The sequence below is a fragment of the Saccoglossus kowalevskii genome, chromosome 9 (genome assembly GCF_978046115.1).
Source record: "Saccoglossus kowalevskii chromosome 9, keSacKowa6.1, whole genome shotgun sequence".
In the NCBI taxonomy this organism is placed as follows: domain Eukaryota; kingdom Metazoa; phylum Hemichordata; class Enteropneusta; family Harrimaniidae; genus Saccoglossus; species Saccoglossus kowalevskii.
Window position 1 is genome coordinate 21,267,402 of NC_140649.1, and position 23,225 is coordinate 21,290,626.

The 23,225-nt window shown below is 36.5% G+C and overlaps 1 protein-coding gene across 1 annotated transcript in view; it reads left to right on the forward strand.

Moving 5' to 3' along the window:
- Positions 1-23,225, forward strand: part of LOC100374392 (E3 ubiquitin-protein ligase RNF220-like) — a 44,767-nt gene that overhangs the window by 15,704 nt on the left and 5,838 nt on the right. Inside the window, exons 3-6 of the mRNA XM_085503299.1 lie at positions 11,891-12,026; positions 16,389-16,419; positions 22,170-22,259; positions 22,874-22,916. Coding sequence (XP_085359425.1) covers positions 11,891-12,026; positions 16,389-16,419; positions 22,170-22,259; positions 22,874-22,916 — 300 coding nt within the window. The remainder of the gene's footprint in view (positions 1-11,890; positions 12,027-16,388; positions 16,420-22,169; positions 22,260-22,873; positions 22,917-23,225) is intronic.

Below are 23,225 nucleotides of genomic sequence, written 5' to 3' on the forward strand. Positions count from 1 at the left end.
GTATTGTCTTGTACATTGCATGGCTACACTACACAAACCATTGTGTATTGTCTGGTACATTGCATGGCTACACTACACAAACCATTGGGTATTGTCTGGTACATTGCATGGCTACACTATACAAACCATTGGGTATTGTCTGGTACATTGCATGGCTACACTATACAAACCATTGGGTATTGTCTGGTACATTGCATGGCTACACTACACAAACCATTGTGTATTGTCTGGTACATTGCATGGCTACACTACACAAACCATTGGGTATTGTCTGGTACATTGCATGGCTACACTACACAAACCATTGGGGATTGTCTGGTACATTGCATGGCTACACTACACAAACCATTGGGTATTGTCTGGTACATTGCATGGCTACACTACACAAACCATTGGGTATTGTCTGGTACATTGTATGGCTACACTACACAAACCATTGTGTATTGCCTGGTACATTGCATGGCTACACTACACAAACCATAGGGGATTGTCTGGTACATTGCATGGCTACACTACACAAACCATTGGATATTGTCTGGTACAATGCATGGCTACACTACACAAACCATTGGGTATTGTCTGGTACATTGCATGGCTACACTACACAAACCATTGGGTATTGTCTGGTACATTGCATGGCTACACTACACAAACCATAGGGGATTGTCTGGTACATTGCATGGCTACACTACACAAACCATTGGGTATTGTCTGGTACAATGCATGGCTACACTACACAAACCATTGGGTATTGTCTGGTACATTGCATGGCTACACTACACAAACCATTGGGTATTGTCTGGTACATTGCATGGCTACACTACACAAACCATTGGGTATTGTGTAGTACATTGCATGGCTACACTACACAAACCATTGGGTATTGTCTGATACATTGCATGGCTACACTACACAAACCATTGGGTATTGTCTGGTACATTGCATGGCTACACTACACAAACCATTGTGCATTGTCTGGTACATTACATGGCTACACTGCACAAACCATTGGGTATTGCTACACTACATAAACCATTGGGTATTGTCTGGTACATTGCATGGCTACACTACACAAACCATTGGGTATTGTCTGGTACATTGCATGGCTACACTGCACAAACCATTGGGTATTGTCTGGTACATTGCATGGCTACACTACACAACCCATTGGGGATTGTCTGGTACATTGCATGGCTACACTACACAAACCATTGGATATTGTCTGGTACATTGCATGGCTACACTACACAAACCATTGGATATTGTCTGGTACATTGCATGGCTACACCACACAAACCATTGGGTATTGTCTGGTACATTGCATGGCTACACTACACAAACCATTGGGTATTGTCTGGTACATTGCATGGCTACACTACACAAACCATTGGGTATTGTCTGGTACATTGCATGGCTACACTACACAAACCATTGGGTATTGTCTGGTACATTGCATGGCTACACTACACAAACCATTGAGTATTGTCTTGTACATTGCATGGCTACACTACACAAACCATTGGGTATTGTCTGGTACATTGCATGGCTACACTACACAACCCATTGGGGATTGTCTGGTACATTGCATGGCTACACTACACAAACCATTGGGAATTGTCTGGTACATTGCATGGCTACACTACACAACCCATTGGGGATTGTCTGGTACATTGCATGGCTACACTACACAACCCATTGGGGATTGTCTGGTACATTGCATGGCTACACTACACAAACCATTGGGAATTGTCTGGTACATTGCATGGCTACACTACACAAACCATTGGGTATTGTCTGGTACATTGCATGGCTACACTACACAAACCATTGGGTATTGTCTGGTACATTGCATGGCTACACTACACAAACCATTGGGTATTGTCTGGTACATTGCATGGCTACACTACACAAACCATTGGGTATTGTCTGGTACATTGCATGGCTACACTACACAAACCATTGGGTATTGTCTGGTACATTGCATGGCTACACTACACAAACCATTGGGTATTGTCTTGTACATTGCATGGCTACACTACACAAACCATTGGGTATTGTCTGGTACATTGCATGGCTACACTACACAACCCATTGGGGATTGTCTGGTGTATTGCATGGCTACACTACACAAACCATTGGGTATTGTCAGGTACATTGCATGGCTACACTACACAAACCATTGGATATTGTCTGGTACATTGCATGGCTACACTACACAAACCATTGGATATTGTCAGGTACATTGCATGGCTACACTACACAAACCATTGTGTATTGTCTGGTACATTGCATGGCTACACTACACAAACCATTGAGAATTGTCTGGTACATTGCATGGCTACACTACACAAACCATTGGGTATTGTCTGGTACATTGCATGGCTACACTACACAAACCATTGGGTATTGTCTGGTACATTGCATGGCTACACTACACAACCCATTGGGGATTGTCTGGTGTATTGCATGGCTACACTACACAAACCATTGGGTATTGTCTGGTGTATTGCATGGCTACACTACACAAACCATTGTGTATTGTCTGGTACATTGCATGGCTACACTACACAAACCATTGGATATTGTCTGGTACATTGCATGGCTACACCACACAAACCATTGGGTATTGTCTGGTACATTGCATGGCTACACTACACAACCCATTGGGGATTGTCTGGTGTATTGCATGGCTACACTACACAAACCATTGGGTATTGTCAGGTACATTGCATGGCTACACTACACAAACCATTGTGTATTGTCTGGTACATTGCATGGCTACACTACACAAACCATTGAGAATTGTCTGGTACATTGCATGGCTACACTACACAAACCATTGTGTATTGTCTGGTACATTGCATGGCTACACTACACAAACCATTCGGTATTGTCTTGTACATTGCATGGCTACACTACACAAACCACTGTGTATTGCCTGGTACATTGCATGGCTACACTACACAAACCATTGTGTATTGCCTGGTACATTGCATGGCTACACTACACAAACCATTGGGTATTGTCTGGTACATTGCATGGCTACACTACACAAACCATTGGGTATTGTCTGGTACATTGCATGGCTACACTACACAAACCATTGGGTATTGTCTGGTACATTGCATGGCTACACTACACAAACCATTGGGTATTGTCTTGTACATTGCATGGCTACACTACACAAACCATTGGGGAATGTCTGGTACATTGCATGGCTACACTACACAAACCGTTGGGTATTGTGTGGTACATTGCATGGCTACACTACACAAACCATTGGGTATTGTCTGGTACATTGCATGGCTACACTACACAACCCATTGGGGATTGTCTGGTGTATTGCATGGCTACACTACACAAACCATTGGGTATTGTCTGGTGTATTGCATGGCTACACTACACAAACCATTGTGTATTGTCTGGTACATTGCATGGCTACACTACACAAACCATTGGATATTGTCTGGTACATTGCATGGCTACACTACACAAACCATTGTGTATTGTCTGGTACATTGCATGGCTACACTACACAAACCATTGGATATTGTCTGGTACATTGCATGGCTACACTACACAAACCATTGTGTATTGTCTGGTACATTGCATGGCTACACTACACAAACCATTGGGTATTGTCTGGTACATTGCATGGCTACACTACACAAACCATTGGGTATTGTCTGGTACATTGCATGGCTACACTACACAAACCATTGAGAATTGTCTGGTACATTGCATGGCTACACTACACAAACCATAGGGGATTGTCTGGTACATTGCATGGCTACACTACACAAACCATTGTGTATTGTCTGGTACATTGCATGGCTACACTACACAAACCATTGGGTATTGTCTGGTACATTGCATGGCTACACTACACAAACCATTGGGTATTGTCTGGTACATTGCATGGCTACACTACACAAACCATTGAGAATTGTCTGGTACATTGCATGGCTACACTACACAAACCATTGAGTATTGTCTGGTACATTGCATGGCTACACTACACAAACCATTGGGTATTGTCTTGTACATTGCATGGCTACACTACACAAACCACTGTGTATTGCCTGGTACATTGCATGGCTACACTACACAAACCATTGTGTATTGCCTGGTACATTGCATGGCTACACTACACAAACCATTGGGTATTGTCTGGTACATTGCATGGCTACACTACACAAACCATTGGGTATTGTCTGGTACATTGCATGGCTACACTACACAAACCATTGGGTATTGTCTGGTACATTGCATGGCTACACTACACAAACCATTGGGTATTGTCTTGTACATTGCATGGCTACACTACACAAACCATTGGGGAATGTCTGGTACATTGCATGGCTACACTACACAAACCGTTGGGTATTGTGTGGTACATTGCATGGCTACACTACACAAACCATTGGGTATTGTGCGGTACATTGCATGGCTACACTACACAAACCATTGGGTATTGTCTTGTACATTACATGGCTACACTACACAAACCATTGTGTATTGTCTTGTACATTGCATGGCTACACTACACAAACCATTGGGTATTGTCTTGTACATTACATGGCTACACTACACAAACCATTGTGTATTGTCTTGTACATTGCATGGCTACACTACACAAACCATTGGGTATTGTCTTGTACATTACATGGCTACACTACACAAACCATTGGGTATTGTCTTGTACATTGCATGGCTACACTACACAAACCATTGGGGAATGTCTGGTACATTGCATGGCTACACTACACAAACCGTTGGGTATTGTGTGGTACATTGCATGGCTACACTACACAAACCATTGGGTATTGTGCGGTACATTGCATGGCTACACCACACAAACCATTGAGAATTGTCAGGTACATTGCATGGCTACACTACACAAACCATTGGGTATTGTCTGGTACATTGCATGGCTACACTACACAAACCATTGGATATTGTCAGGTACATTGCATGGCTACACCACACAAACCATTCGGTATTGTCTGGTACATTGCATGGCTACACTACACAAACCATTGGATATTGTCTGGTACATTGCATGGCTACACTACACAAACCATTGTGTATTGTCTGGTACATTGCATGGCTACACTACACAAACCATTGGATATTGTCAGGTACATTGCATGGCTACACCACACAAACCATTGGGTATTGTCTGGTACATTGCATGGCTACACTACACAAACCATTGGATATTGTCTGGTACATTGCATGGCTACACTACACAAACCATTGGATATTGTCAGGTACATTGCATGGCTACACTACACAAACCATTGGGTATTGTCTGGTACATTGCATGGCTACACTACACAAACCATTGGATATTGTCTGGTACATTGCATGGCTACACTACACAACCCATTGGGTATTGTCTTGTACATTGCATGGCTACACTACACAAACCATTGGGTATTGTCTTGTACATTGCATGGCTACACTACACAAACCATTGGGTATTGTCTTGTACATTGCATGGCTACACTACACAAACCATTGGGTATTGTCAGGTACATTGCATGGCTACACTACACAAACCATTGGGTATTGTCTGGTACATTGCATGGCTACACTACACAAACCATTGGATATTGTCTGGTACATTGCATGGCTACACTACACAACCCATTGGGTATTGTCTTGTACATTGCATGGCTACACTACACAAACCATTGGGTATTGTCTGGTACATTGCATGGCTACACTACACAACCCATTGGGTATTGTCTTGTACATTGCATGGCTACACTACACAAACCATTGGGTATTGTCTGGTACATTGCATGGCTACACTACACAACCCATTGGGGATTGTCTGGTACAATGCATGGCTACTCTACACAAACCATTGGGTATTGTCTGGTACATTGCATGGCTACACCACACAAACCATTGGGTATTGTCTGGTACATTGCATGGCTACACTACACAAACCATTGGATATTGTCAGGTACATTGCATGGCTACACTACACAAACCATTGGGGAATGTCTGGTACATTGCATGGCTACACTACACAAACCATTGGGTATTGTCTGGTACATTGCATGGCTACACTACACAAACCATTGGGTATTGTCTTGTACATTGCATGGCTACACTACACAAACCATTGGGTATTGTCTGGTACATTGCATGGCTACACTACACAAACCATTGGGGAATGTCTGGTACATTGCATGGCTACACTACACAAACCATTGGGTATTGTCTGGTACATTGCATGGCTACACCACACAAACCATTGGGTATTGTCTGGTACATTGCATGGCTACACTACACAAACCATTGGATATTGTCAGGTACATTGCATGGCTACACTACACAAACCATTGGGGAATGTTTGGTACATTGCATGGCTACACTACACAAACCATTGGGTATTGTCTTGTACATTGCATGGCTACACTACACAAACCATTGGGTATTGTCAGGTACATTGCATGGCTACACTACACAAACCATTGGGTATTGTCTGGTACATTGCATGGCTACACTACACAAACCATTGGATATTGTGTGGTACATTGCATGGCTACACTACACAAACCATTGGGTATTGTCTGGTACATTGCATGGCTACACTACACAAACCATTGGGTATTGTGTGGTACATTGCATGGCTACACTACACAAACCATTGGGTATTGTCTTGTACATTGCATGGCTACACTACACAAACCATTGGGTATTGTCAGGTACATTGCATGGCTACACTACACAAACCATTGGGTATTGTCAGGTACATTGCATGGCTACACTACACAAACCATTGGGTATTGTCAGGTACATTGCATGGCTACACTACACAAACCATTGGGTATTGTCTGGTACATTGCATGGCTACACTACACAAACCATTGGATATTGTGTGGTACATTGCATGGCTACACTACACAAACCATTGGGTATTGTCTGGTACATTGCATGGCTACACTACACAAACCATTGGGTATTGTGTGGTACATTGCATGGCTACACTACACAAACCATTGGGTATTGTCTGGTACATTGCATGGCTACACTACACAAACCATTGGATATTGTGTGGTACATTGCATGGCTACACTACACAAACCATTGGGTATTGTCTGGTACATTGCATGGCTACACTACACAAACCATTGGGTATTGTGTGGTACATTGCATGGCTACACTACACAAACCATTGGGTATTGTCTGGTACATTGCATGGCTACACTACACAAACCATTGTGTATTGCCTGGTACATTACATGGCTACACTACACAAACCATTGGGTATTGTCAGGTACATTGCATGGCTACACTACACAAACCATTGGGTATTGTCTGGTACATTGCATGGCTACACTACACAAACCATTGGATATTGTCTGGTACATTGCATGGCTACACTACACAAACCATTGGGTATTGTGTGGTACATTGCATGGCTACACTACACAAACCATTGGGTATTGTCTGGTACATTGCATGGCTACACTACACAAACCATTGTGTATTGTCTGGTACATTGCATGGCTACACTATACAAACCATTGGGTATTGTGTGGTACATTGCATGGCTACACTACACAAACCATTGGGTATTGTCTTGTACATTGCATGGCTACACTATACAAACCATTGGGTATTGTGTGGTACATTGCATGGCTACACTACACAAACCATTGTGTATTGTCTGGTACATTGCATGGCTACACTATACAAACCATTGGGTATTGTGTGGTACATTGCATGGCTACACTACACAAACCATTGGGTATTGTCTGGTACATTGCATGGCTACACTACACAAACCATTGTGTATTGTCTGGTACATTGCATGGCTACACTATACAAACCATTGGGTATTGTGTGGTACATTGCATGGCTACACTACACAAACCATTGGGAATTGTCTGGTACATTGCATGGCTACACTACACAAACCATTGGGTATTGTCTGGTACATTGCATGGCTACACTACACAAACCATTGGGTATTGCCTTGTACATTGCATGGCTACACTACACAAACCATTGGGGATTGTCTTGTACATTGCATGGCTACACTACACAACCCATTGGGTATTGCCTTGTACATTGCATGGCTACACTACACAAACCATTGGGTATTGTCTGGTACATTGTATGGCTACACTACACAACCCATTGGGGATTGTCTGGTACATTGCATGGCTACACTACACAAACCATAGGGGATTGTCTGGTACATTGCATGGCTACACTACACAAACCATTGGGTATTGTCTGGTACATTGCATGGCTACACTACACAAACCATTGGGTATTGTCTGGTACATTGCATGGCTACACTACACAAACCATTGGATATTGTCTGGTACATTGCATGGCTACACTACACAAACCATTGGGTATTGTCTGGTACATTGCATGGCTACACTACACAAACCATTGGATATTGTCAGGTACATTGCATGGCTACACCACACAAACCATTGGGTATTGTCTGGTACATTGCATGGCTACACTACACAAACCATTGGATATTGTCTGGTACATTGCATGGCTACACTACACAAACCATTGGATATTGTCAGGTACATTGCATGGCTACAAATAAAAAGGTTTTCCTTCCCGTTTTTTTATTTAATTTGTTTGTATTAATTATTAATGGCTAAACAAGAAGATAAATTTTCAATGTTTAAGATCCATTAAATATAAATTTATTAAATATTCATCAAACATTCTATGAAAGAGAGAAAAAAAAATGTATACTATTGTATCATCAGCATGCGAAATTGCGCAAACAAATGTGAAGAGGTTTCAAACAGACACGTGTGATTACAAAAAGCAAATCCTTTTTTTTGTGCTCTGATACATGTATATTACGTTCTACATCCCATCAGGAATACGTTTTGTGGTTATACAAATTTAATTTATTCATTATTGCATACAATATCTTAAAATTAAAACCTTCAATAGAAACCAACAAGCATACTGTCTCACAGGGAAAATGCCACGTTTCTGACTGTTATCGCTTTTGTTAAACGTACAAGTCAATTATTAAAATACGCCGATTTCTGCTCGTCTTGCGCTGGGCCATATGTTTCAGTATATCCAACACACAATAGAGTTGTCTTTGCCGGGCTTATCTTGAAATGCGTACCTTCAAAGCGCAGGTTGTATAGCAGCAGTTTTTGTTTGTATATCATCGATGACATGTACTCTGATTGGCTGATCTGTCAGGGAAGAAAATATGGAAGAAGAAGTCATGTTATAAAAAGAAACAAATTGAATGGCTTTCTGTGTCACAGCGGAAATAAGGTGGAGAAGCAGTTAGGATAATGGTGTGCGATACACTGTTGAATAGACAAGGAAATACGGTGTGAAAAAACAGATTTTTTCAGCATTGACTGTTTTGTATGGGAGAGAGTTCTGTGGTCTGTTTGTGCCATTGAAGCCCTGAAAGAATAATAATTATGACAATATTGATTGGATTTAGAGTGCGATAGAGGGGTGATAGTAGCAGCACTCTAATTTTGAAGTGTTATTTGTCGTTGCATTTTCTGCCAATTCATTTAATTATTATTTGGCATATTTTAAATAATTGATTAGGTGATTGCTTTTGATCAATTGGTGGAGGGCGTTGGGAACTTCACACATGTCTGCTGGGTGTAACTCGAGTCTATTTAATTTTAAACGCATGCTTTTCAAAGCCAGTTTAGTTGATCAAATAGTACTTGTACATATGTATATGTTGTACCAAGTTTCATTGTTCTACTATGTGATCTGGTGTTTTTAAGTACTTGGCTTTCAAGTTTAAGATATTGTGAAAAGTGGGAAATTTAATAAATCAATGTTTATTATGCAAATATAATTTGGTGATTATTTAATTTTCTCAGGACCAATCAGAATACTGGGGGATGACAAACTTTTTGTAATTTGTATGTGTTGATGTTTTTTTTTCGTAAAGGTTTTTAAAATAATGATATAGTCTGGTTTTAATAAAAATTAAAATAAAATGTTTTTTTTTTTTTTTCTTCACTTGTTTCTGGTATAATTTTGAATGAAAATAACAAATTCTTGAGTACTTGAATAATAGGTTGGAGAAAATTTCTGAAAATTCTAATTCTAATTAAAATTGTCGCTGCTACTGTTATCACATTTCCTGTTGACCATTTCTCCCGGTAATTTTGGTATTTTTGTGGAGACTTTCAGCAGGCAATGCTTTAAAGTGTGGTGGTTGTCGCACAGCGTGTGTTCGAATTTCATGTAAATAAACAATGTATTTTACATGCGTTGTAAACGTCGCTATGAGTCCCATATCGAACAGGACGCGGCACGATGACTGCCACCCTTTAACATTGCATCCACAATAACATACATACCCCCTGGTCACTTCTTACTTCTTACTTCCCGCCAGAAAATTTTGATTTCAAATTTCAATGAAAATTTCATTAAAAAAAAAAAAGAATGAGAAATGATAAAAAAAATTTTCAGTAATCCAGAATCATGGATGACATTGAATTGGTTAATAATATAAAAGACACGTTATGCGTATGCGTTATACACACACAGTGTTGTACGTGTGTATCTGCATGTATCATATCCATGGCTAAGCAACGATTGTTAGTAAGGCTATCCGGTCTGAGAGGAGATTGGCTTCACTGTATCATCTATTTTTTCAACTTAATAGTCAATAATTCTATGAATGATGAAAAACAATAATTGACAATGTACCAAAGTATAGACACGCGATAGCAGATCGTAATGACGTATACTATAGGTCTGCGATTAGAAAAAATATTGAAACTACTAACATAAAATGCATTCGTATTATCGTTAACAGTAAATATGATGAATGTTAGTTTTGCAAATTTTCGTGCCTTTAATTTTTGACAAACTAGATTTAATTTTCCATTCACTAAAGACCTTGATCAAATTTTGAAAAAAAATCTGTAAAAAAAAAATCTGCAAAAAAAAATTCTGCATTTGGCGTTCAGTGGTTTAATGACAGGACGACATTGTTCACAATATTTTGGTTTATATATATGATAATAAACACAAGCATTATAAATTCACCAGACAATCTGTATTTTAACATGCAATTTCTCGTGATATTGCTAAATTTCCAAGTGTGTCAGATCCAATGAATTTAAATAACAGTATTAATACCTAGATAAATTCACCTTGTTTTTTAATATAATTTTCTCTTGTTAACAATTATTTGCATTTTCCCCACTATTTTATATTAACCATTTGTGGCCATACTCTCTATTTCACACAACTCTCATAGTCTGTATACCTCAGTACAGTTGGCAGACTATTTACCAACGAACAGTGAATCTCAAACAAGAACCACCTGTTTTATATCAATAAGCTTCTCATGAAAACGAGTAATAGTCTTTCGTGAAGTGAACGTTAATAATGATATTTCAACTAAAAAAAATCACATTCAAAATAATTGAGTGCAAATTTAAAATATATAAATTTTTTTTTGTTGAAAAAAATATGTAATTTTAAACTTTTTAAAATTTTTTGATATTATGATTTATGGTAAAAAAAAATTGTTTTGGTCGTCCAAAAAATAGAAGTTATTTCATGGATGTAGCTTTGTGCGCAGACATTTTAAAATATACGTTTGCGTAAATCGAATTTTCACTGAACATTGAATTTGTGCATGCTGAAAAAACTCCAATGTAGAGTAATGCACAACCAATTAAGTGACTGACATCAACCAAAATATTACAAAGATGCAGCAAACTTATCTATCCAAAGTGTTCCACAAAGGTTTGATCAAGGCAATATTAAATAAAACAAACTTTATTGTTCTGTGCATGTTGACAATATGGTAGAATTCTATTGTCTACATTATCTGCTCAGTTCTTATCACAATAGTCTTTTTTTATTCTAGGTATTTCCAAGTCTAGCAAAGCGGATGGTAGTGGCAGGCTTATATCTTGTCCCATATGTAGCGTGTCTTTACAATTATCGGAAATTACTCACCACTACGCTGCCGAACTGGAAAAGGTTGCAAGGGCTGGCATAAGGTAAGCTATTCATGTATACGTCAGAATTAAATTTAGTTTTCATTCCTTCTAAATCATACCTCTTTCTTTCCTACATCACTTCCTCCTCCATTATTGTGCTATCTTCTTCCTGGTCACACTCCATTTTTCTTCTCTTTTCACTCAAACTATTCTTCCCCTTCTACCCCCCCCCCCCTTTCACCCACTTTCCTACTTACATTGTATTTCATCTCATTCCATTCACTAATTTCCCCCCTTCCCCATTACTTAATTGATAAGTATTCATTAAACTACATTGTAATTCTTCATTTAAAAAAACATTAATTTTAATTAGTGATCAAGTTTTCATGTGATAATATTTTTTTCCATTATATTTAGTGGGAAGTTCTCTCCCATAATGCATTGCACATGCTCAGTACCATGCTCAGTAGTGTACAACTTCAATTTGTCTTGAGTTCCCTAAAACCTTTGAGTGCCAATCTTTTTTTCCAACTGGGGTAAATTATTTGTAACCAAACAGATAGAATGTGACACCGCTTCTAGTTTTTGATCAAAATTTTTTTAGTTTTTATATAAACATTTTCTGTCAAAATAGAAACAATTTTGTGGATGGTGCATGACAATTAATTAATTCATGATATCTAAAACGTGGTCAGACGTATGATACTTATCATACTATGTCACGCTTCTATGGTGTGGTGCGTCTTTAATAGAGTAAATACGTACTGTACACATGGCACGTACTCGATGTGAATGTAAATGTTGTAGAGTACGTCATTTCTGGGTCGGGTACTTGGAGATTATCGGTAGTATAAACATGATGGTTTGTCTTAGAGGGTGACGAAAACTGATTTGGTTGTTCTGACGACAGCTACATTTAGATTTTGGAAATGGCTTTACATATTACTATAGATAAGACTGTTGTGTTTTGACAAGGATCACGGCATGCTGCAGATCACCATGTAGGCTCTCAATTTATTACCGCCGAGACCGAACAAAATACTACCAGTGTCTGCTGTTCACTTAGCAACTCGTTTAATTGGTAACCTGGCAACCTGAACCTTACAGAATGTCCCGTCTGTGTTTGCCCTTAAACGGTATCTTTTATATTCCCTAATTTGTCAATTTGCGAAAAATAATTATGTGTGAAACGTTGTTTCTGTACCGAAATTAACATCCTATACTGAAATCACACAAGAATGTTAGTTTAGATGAATGGGTGTGCCTGTCAGGTGACCATATCAGGATTTGTTTCTAGTCTCCGCACAGGATACGCCTAAGTCGCTCTCGTATATCATACAACTCCAACGGACATACTCTAGATCCATATACAATAATAGTTCAACAATTACCTTTTAACAAGCTTAGATTTTAATGCCAGAATATAAATCTATTCTCTGAACTACAATAAGTCACTTTGCAAACAACTGTGTTTGCGCTGATAATGACGTGCATGGCAACCGTCGTTGCAGACAACATCATTTGTCTTACATGTAGTGTATTATGTGTCTATCGCAGACTAAATCCAGTGCTGTTGGCTTCATCATACAAATTTCTCATATTTTCGGGAGTATTCATGATTTCAGAGGTGATATTTAGTGTACTCAGGCACAGTTACATGTAAGAGGCAGATTAGATGGCGAGTAGGACAAATAAACTCACTTTCAGTATTATTATTCCTCAGAAGAATTGTAGACGTTGGTCAACCAGCACTTTTATTAATTTGGTACATTTTTTTTTTCAAATTACTTTGCACAAAATTTCAATGAAAGTATTTTTAAAAATATGTTTGAAATTTCCATAAATTATAGAAAGATTTTAAAAGAATTGAAATTTTTCACTAAATATTTTGATGTAAAAATATTAAAGGTGGAGGAGTACTTGTATATATATAGCGATGCTTTTCACCAGTGACACAAATTTGCTGACATAGTAACTCCTAACGATAAGCTTATTTGGGAAAATGATGTTGCTATGAAATTGATACCACTCTTTTGATTGCTATGAATAAGAATTGACATTCCAGGAAGTCTTATTGAGAATACAGTTTGATTTTCACTTTCTTATATTCTTCAGTATTTCTGGAAATGAACCATAATTTTTGAGCCAACAGACAGAATTTGATTCAATTTTCAGTTTTTACTCAAAGAATTTGGTTATTTTTGTTCAAATCTTCTGAAGTAAAGTACAGACTATAAACGAGACTATTTTGTGAATTTGTGATGAAAAGAGGAACTGATGGTGAAAAGGTTAATGAACTAAAGTGTGTTTGTTACTATTTCAAATGCTATTGTAAAAATTACGTCACCCGTATAGGTGTTCTTCATATGATATTGTTAGCGACCTTCCAGTAGTTTCAAATTTTAACGATTTAAGTCCAGGATAAACAGCAACAAAGTTTGAAAGTTTATGTCCCAGATTTGTCTGCAGATAAAAATAATGACCGTGAGAGCGTTATGTGTTCTTTTTTTTGATGAACACATAACATGTACTTGCTTGTTAAAGTAAGAAACGCCCCCTCTCTCTTAACTTTTGTTGAATCCAAGGGAGTCCGCTTCCAACTGCACAAATATGTTGTTTTTTACAAAGATTCCTTTTTAGTTAGTTACTTAATTTTCCGGCCGTAGGTGACTTTTATTGAGTTATTTCTATGAAAAGAAATAAACCAAGGAAAGCAAATGATTTACCAAGTGTAGTATGGATGGTATTCAGTAGAATCATAAATACTGATTATCAATACAGTGCATCCAATTTATTAAAATGGTCCTCAACTGCATGTGTGTTGCACATTAAAAAAAAAACCTGGGGGGGGGGGGGGAGGGTATTGTATGATATGAATAATTTGTTTTCTACAAACTGAAACTATATACTATGAGAATTATTTGAGTTTTTTTTTTGAGTTTTGTGTAAATATCAATTTCAATAAATTTAATATAACCGATTAATTTTCCTATCTATAAATAGCTCAGTCAATAGGTAATATACATCTTGGATTCAGGAAAATAAAACAGTTTTTTTATCATTTTGTGTGTTTTTTTTCAGATTTTTTTTGGCAGAATTTATGAAAAAATACAAGAAAAAAATTGAACTTTCATGAAAAAATCAAAATATAAGCACAAATTTAAACACAATTTTAAAATAAAAAATACAATGTACTACATTTGCACTGAAAAAAAAAATTTTTCCTGTACATGCGAAAATCGATATTGTGATCAATTAACGATCACAACTACCTATGTGACCCCGCAAATAGTCAATTTCAGGTTGAGATGTTCTTCTCGTCAATTTTGTTTTCCAAGTCACATGTGGGTTGGTGTTGTTTAACTCTATTAATGAAAACGAGCGGCTTGTTGTGGATTTTCTAATTGCTAAAGTTGCTATAGGGAGTTGTTTCTCCCGGCAGCCTAACTTCACTGCTATTACCGCTTTGACTATGCCGAGTTCGGTTGATGGGAATTTGAGCATCTTAGCATGGATGCCTATTAAATCAAAACTTATGATTGTATAAAAAAACCTCGAAGGAAATGTTCATTGGTTTGCGGTTTTTCATTTCCTTAACTCTATATATACTGTATCATACAAAAACCTCTGTGCTATAAATATAATTTAAATTTTAGATGTGTATATTAAGTTATCCTCAAGTAAACGCGATGCCTCTAGCACATGTGATTGTTTTGAAAAATTTGCTTAATGCTTCCTGTTTTTTTTTCCTAATATGTAATTAAGGAAGCCACATCATTTGATGTGATGTAAAAAAATGCGGTCACAAAAATGGAATGCAGAACATGCATGACATTAGCAAAATATTAATCATGGCATTGGTTTGTGTCCCTATATTGCGTGTTAGTATTTACGCAGTACTGTTGTCTCTGACACTTATTTATGAAATAACTTTAATACGTTGAATTTTCCCAATTTGAAATGGTTGTAATTTTGTTATACATTGAATAGATAAAATTTTGCTAAAGTTGTTGATGATCATCTCCCCAATATCCCCCAGTGAAATGTTTTGTGATTTTCTTGGAAAATAAATAAAAGTTAAAGTGTGCAAAATGTAATGCAAAATCTTGTTTTGTCAAATTTTTATCCATTTTTTTCTTTATCATTTTTTTTTTTTATTAGGCAAGTTTTAGTGATTTTGAGTGTCACATTTCAGTTAAGTCATTAAGTACCGGTAAATTAAAAATTTACTGCCAGACTCGTACTATCCCATCATGTCTATTTCTGATGTGACTTCTTCGTATTGAATGCAGAGAAGATTGCGGTATTTCTCGCTAGTCTGATAAATTAAACTTCATTTGAGACAAAGTTTTATTTTTCTCAGCCATTAACAATTTAAATTAACACTTATAGTTAATATTTCTTTTTTTTTGTTTGTTTTAGAAGTAACAGGAAAAGCCTACAAGAAAAACAGGTACGTATTTAAACAATTATGGCCGGCATTACTTGCAGTAATCACCTGATCTCATTATCTGATATGGTTTTTACTTATTTTTAATAAATTCTGATTCCATTATTGACACAATTGTATTATATATCAGGCTTGATGGTGAGCTGTTAGAATTTATGAATGGCTCCCTTCCCCTATGGAGTTTCTCGCTATGTCAAAGTTGATAGAATTTTGAATGACACAATAATTAATAAGTACATCATGTTACCTACCCAAAATGTGCAGCGGCTTTAAAATAAATTATAGAGCTGACTTTGAAGCCTGCAGGTGTTAGACCAAGCATGGTTGGTGTCTGGATGTCACATTAAATTAATTATAGAAAGATGGTTGCATAGCCCTCATGTAGTCCAAACATGCAGTGTGGTTTTTGTGGAATTAAAAAAAAAATACAGTTCATGATTAGCACTTGCAATTATAGACATACATGCACTCAGGTCAGGAGAGTTAATACAACAATAACACTGAATTCTTGGAGCTGGCACATACATATTTGAAAAAAACTAATAAAGCTACTAGGTAAAACAGGAAAAGATCTACCGGTAAATCTTTTTTAAACGATGTACATCTTATTGCATCTTGTAAATCAGAACAATAAAAATGATTGTAAAACCCATAATGCATTGCAGCAATGCCGCAAGGTTGAATGCTACTGATAATAATACAGAGTCGGGTGCATTTTTTGAAATCTTATTTTGATTAAAAATAAAATTTAAAAAATAGAAAATCAGCCTCAGACAAATTGAAAAGAAAAAAAAAATCACTCATCCAGAAAACAAATGGAGCTGGTTTATTCAGGAAAAGTGAAAAATAATGCATGACTTTGATTATTTTTCAAATCCCTCAATGTAGAAATGGATGAACACCAAACAATGGGATGGATTTAAATGTCACAGAAATTGGTAGGGGTGCAGCTAGAATAATGGAACAGCCAAGTGGGGTGCATTGCATTGTGGGCACAAGTACATGATTAATCAGCCGCACCAACTCACTTAGTTCAAACGTACCCAAAGGACCTTTATTAATAATTGAAGGGTGGTATGTTTCACCTTGCTTAAGATGTTACCAATTTAATAGATTTGTACAGGGATAGTAAAAAATGATACAAAGCTTTTAAAAAACGAGAAAAGTACTCAGTAGACGATTTGTTATCTTTGCATGATCAGGCTTCCCTAAGGAACTACCATTCATATCTTTATAATATGTTTTAAAAAAAAAATTGACATAATTTACGGCTAGACACAGCACTCGATTCTGTGCTCTGGCTTCCACTCTTGACTTTTCTACTTACAGACTATAATCCTGTTAATACCAAAGTCAGTTTTTGTTACTTTTCACCAAATAAAACCGGCATATTTATCCATATTTTGTTCAAAAATTAACAGAAATTCTAGAAAAAAAAAATATGGAAAATTGTTCTGTACATTTACATCTGAAAAGAATTGTAAAAACAGGAAACAAAAACGTACGTTAATGTCCTCAGTTTGTCATTGATTACTATTATCATAAATTTATAAGATAAAGTATGCACATAGTGTAATAAACTAGGATGGAAACCTCGTACAAATTGATGATTTAGTCATAGATCTGTGAAATGATCACAAAATCAATGAACAAACTTACTACTGTAAAATACTTAATTTTAGCTGGAATAAATTTTCGCGAAAAGACATTTCTGCGTTTTGTATGGAATTTATTTTTATTGATTTTTGATGAGTTGAATGTAAAGTATAGGAAAAATAGTAAATTCACTGGATTTTTATTTTCACTCAATCATTCCCTCAGCGAAAATAGTGAAAAATTAATTCCAATCGAAAATAAAGTATTTTACAGTAAATGCTAAAAGTTGTTCTGTGACAACACTGGTATGTGGCACACAGAATAAATGGGTTCATCAATGTTCCCAACCCCCATTCTGAACTAATATATGTTGAAATTGAAAATTGTGCGCTTTGTCTAATTTTGGTTTTCTTACTTTAATCATTTCATAGTCTTCCTAGATTGAAGCTGGGAAAAATGTAACAACACTAACTCACTGTAAATTCAAAATAATTAATTTACATTGAAATCGGCAAAGGCATGTTTATTTTTACAAATATTCTTATACCCAAAGGTTTTTTCGTTTGTAATCAAATATTATTCGAATCCAAGTAAAACAACTGTACTGACTATACACAGACCCGTCCCCAAAATTTTGTGAAGTGCACATTAATCAAGCATAAATTTAAAACAACCTGTTCCACTGAGATTATACAATGCGCAACTGCCTTTTAAGTTTATAAATTTGTCACTTTATAAATAATATATAACATGTATGCCTTATAGGTGACTTTAGTGTAAACCACTGTGATAGTTGCACAGTTATTCTATAACTACTAACTATGTACTGTGTTATTACATTTAGTGTGTGTGGTTCTAAGAATGTGCAACTAGAGTATGTAGCCATGTTAATATAACAAACAAGACTTATACACATACGCAATCCAGCTTCCTGTGTTTGAACTGTGTGTGTGTCGACGACCGCATTATTCTCGATCTAGCCCGAGTCGATCCTGAGGCAATGTGCTTTATAATATCGTGGGTACATTTAATTCTGTCCAACTGCAAGCGACTGTCCAGTACAGCCTCGGGAGTGAAATCGACTTCACCTTCCATTGGGAGTTGGTAAGATGAAGTAATTGGAATCATGCAAATATACTGACCCAAAACAATGTATGAATGTCAGCACCTTCTTTTTGTTCTTGGCCCCTGTCTTAAATTTGTATCTAGGATAATCAACTGTCCAATAGATTAATACTGAGAATATTTTACATATTTAAAAAGGGGGGTGGGAGGGAAAATTAAAGTATACACAATGGCTGCCATTTTGGGACGTAAAATGTTAAATGGGGTGAGATGATCTCAGTTGCCATGAAAACAAAGAATATGGCTGACATTGACAAGAAGAGAATATGAAAGTCAGGTGGAACTTCTCAATTTTCAATATTTTTCGTTCTTTTACCAATTGTCAACGCATATTCTTTTTCTTGCATCTTTTAGTTTTGACATTTTTTTATTTTCAATTATACTTTCACAGTTTCCTGATTTTTTGATCAAACAATTATACAAAAAATAAAATAAAAGAAAAACAATGAAATTTTTAATTTTAATTGATTTAATAATTTTTAGATTCCATAATTTAGATTATATTGCAACAGAAATCTAACTACCATTAAAACTAGTAGCTGTTGGCAGAATGATGTGGTTCAGATGTGGTACTAGCCAATTTAGACTGATAGAGGGCGCTGCTTCCTGTTGATGAATTTAAAAGACAGCCATCAGAAAAGAGTCTTTGGAAGAAGACTTTTGTTTTGATGACAATTTTAACAAAATATTGAATCATGATTTTAGGAGTTTGCCATAATTTAAATATACATATATTACAATTACAACAAGTACTGAAAAACATTATTTTTGTGAAAATACACATTTTCATTAATTTCACGAGTTAAGAGAAACTGAAATTTTGTAGCAATGTTCATTTCACTGGGATCTTTAAGACAGGAAGTGGCAGGTACTGACGACGAAAAGTACAGAGAATGTACGTTGAATGTATATTGTTGAATGCATATATTCCATGTGTCTGAATGATAATATTTTAATTGGTTAACCAAAGGTTTTGCTGAACACATGCTTCAGTTTGAAATCTGTGCCTTACATATTTTTTTTTTTTGCAATGTTGTGTACAAATAATGTAAAGAAGAATGGAGTAATGTTTGGTTTCCTTTTCAGAGTTAGTTTTGTGGATCCAAATAACTTTCAATTTGAAAATAATATTTGATAAATGTTTAACATACTGCTAAGATCTTGCTGTACTGGTATTGAAAAATCTTAATATCGCATTGCTGTATCATCTTTCAATTTTCCTGAAGACAAGAAATCAACCTTTTTTTTTTCTGGCCTAAAGGGGGAACTTATCATGAATGATCGCTTAGCTAATAATTATATAGAGCACTACTTGTGTTGAGAATTTGACAGACTGTTTGCGGTAACTTGGGAAAATAAATATAATGTCCATGCGTAGGAAGGCCCGGCTTAATGAATGAATTGATTTATGAAATCTTGATACGAATGTTTATACATATGGCAACAAGAATGAATGGTCTTTTGTTAGATTATTAGTTTTCTTTACTCTAATTAATGACTCGTTACTTGTGGAGCGTGCAGTACCTCTTCCTGTAGTGTATCAGTGTTTTCAACATAGAAAGGGAGTAACATTTTTTTTGACAACCATGTCTTAACAAATCAAAAACATGTGAGATATGTACTCACGGGTGGGAAGGTGAGGAGGGGTGGGAGGGCGAGGTGGGATGGGATGGGAGATGATGCATCTCTGAAAAAATCCCTGATCTCTATCCTACGCAAGGATATATAATCATATGATTAGGGACGCTCATGTAGTATCCCTAACAGCTGCTATGGACTCCATGTGCCAGGCAGATTATCCAATTGTAGTGTTCATGCACAGTTCCTTAGCACGGGCTAAGAGGTCAAATATCTTAGCCCATGCTGAGCATTCACGCACGCAAGTATGGATTAAATCTGGTCAGTTTTTAAGACTGGCCCAGTTTCTTAGCATGGGTTAACGAAGTGTGCGAGAATGCTTAGCTCGGGCTTAGTGCACAAAACGCTATTGTATTGAATGTCGTTTGATCGATTCGTCCTGTTATTCTGCAATCTGTACTTTCTGAATTTGCTTTGGTATTGTTTTATAACCGTAGAAGTAACGTATATCTTTCTGATTACTATACTAATCCTAATTAAAATGAATGAAGATTTTTGAATATTTTTAACAAGTTTGGACAGTCCTTACCCCGTGCTAATTAACCACTGTTTCCTCCCATGCGTGCACGCAATTGGGTCTATCCGATATGCAAACATATGAAATTAGCTTAAATCGTAAGCCCGTATTTCGTGTAGCGTGAACACTACTAATGTGACTTGGTATGATACGCTGCCTAGCAACCATGGTATGACAAGGTTATGACATTGATGATGTGACGTTGCAGGTGTGGTTATAATAATTAAGGTATAGATGTAGTTTCTCGGGCAACTCATACCTTTAAAAAAAATGTTTCTGCACTTTTCATATGTACCTGCATGGCATCATACTGTTAAAGTTACTGAGATCTTACTTCAAGTGGAATGTCCTAAAACAAACACTCAAATTACAACTACCTTTTTTTAATAGGAGTCTGTAAATTGACAGAATGATTATGCAAATTAGCTATTTCGTCATCAGAAGTTTTTACAGTTGGCCAGGGAAGTTCAGACTTGAATATCTCCTAGAATTTTATTTTGTTTCCTGTGAAACCATCCACTATATTGGTGTCTTGCTTATTTACAAAAGAGTGACTTGGGTTATGAACACAAACTTTTGGATCACTTCAAATATAAAACTCCCTCATTGAACTAAAAAAACTTGAGATAATGCCTATTTTAAAACATAAATAATCTTGTATACATTAGTGTTTTGATATTAATAAATATCAATATTCTTTACTTCGGGTAAGCTCCGAAATTTAAACGTTGTGTAGCCAACACTTCATAAATATAAAAAAAGTCGAAAACATGGTTTTAGTGCTCTGATTGCTCACAAACCTGCTTTTATTCCTCAAGATATACCACACTTAGTTTAGAAATATAAAGTGAAAAAGAAAGTGTATTTTTTTTTGTAGGTCTCCAGTCTACCTGCTTCACAAACTGAATCCCCAGCTGAGAAAAACACAGATGGAGGCAGTGACCTGCCCTCTCTGGCCAGATATGAGGTATAATTTTATAGAGGGCGCTATTAGCTAAATTTCTGTTTAGAATGCATTTCCACATGCTTTCAGTTTTCACCACATTTACTGTTTGAAACAGCACATTTTCATTTATTTTTTTTTTCACTTTCTTTTACACTTATCATCAAAATCAATCCAAAAAAATTGCAAATGATTAACAGGAATTTAAAACTGATTGAGATTGTAGTCTTTTTGTGAAATTGATAGTTTAAATTTGGCCCAGATGATGTCTATTCACAAATTTGCATTATTGGTGCTATTTTTAACTTTGAAAGCAGGTGTCCATTGAAGAAATTACCAGGGAACAACAATAACAAGGGAGCTGCCACTTGTCCCATTATTATGCAAATTACCTGAATGCTTTGGGATTCTCCTGCCTATAGAGGGCGCTCCGGGAAACCCTGCTTAGCTTATTTTGCTTTGTTGACAGCTGTATGTTGTGGTCTTTTCAATCACTTGCATCCACCAATTTCTTCCATAATGACATCACCAGATGAGGTATTATTGATCAAATCACACCTTTTAGTGTCTGCACTTCATCATTTTGATCATGAATTCTCAATCTGAAAATCTTAACGGTGATTATTTTGACATTTCAGAATTTCAAGCGGGTGAGGTCAAACAGACAACAGCGTCTTCATGGTAAGTGACCAGTTCTGGGCTATAGTATGCCCACTGATCGTGAAATCGGCAACTGTAATTTATTTTCCGCTGAAGGGCTTAAAAATTTACACATTTTGGGTTGGGGTTTTGATTTATGGTTTGAATTTATGTATTATTTTTGAATTTATAACAGGGGATGAGGGAATGGGGGAGGGGTTTGCAAGTGGGTGGGACTACATAGAAGATTGAATGTGGGAATTTATTTTTCATATCCAAATATTGGATAGTTTTTATTTTGTAAAATTGCACATACAATTTTTTGTTATCGTCAGAAAATATTTATTTGAA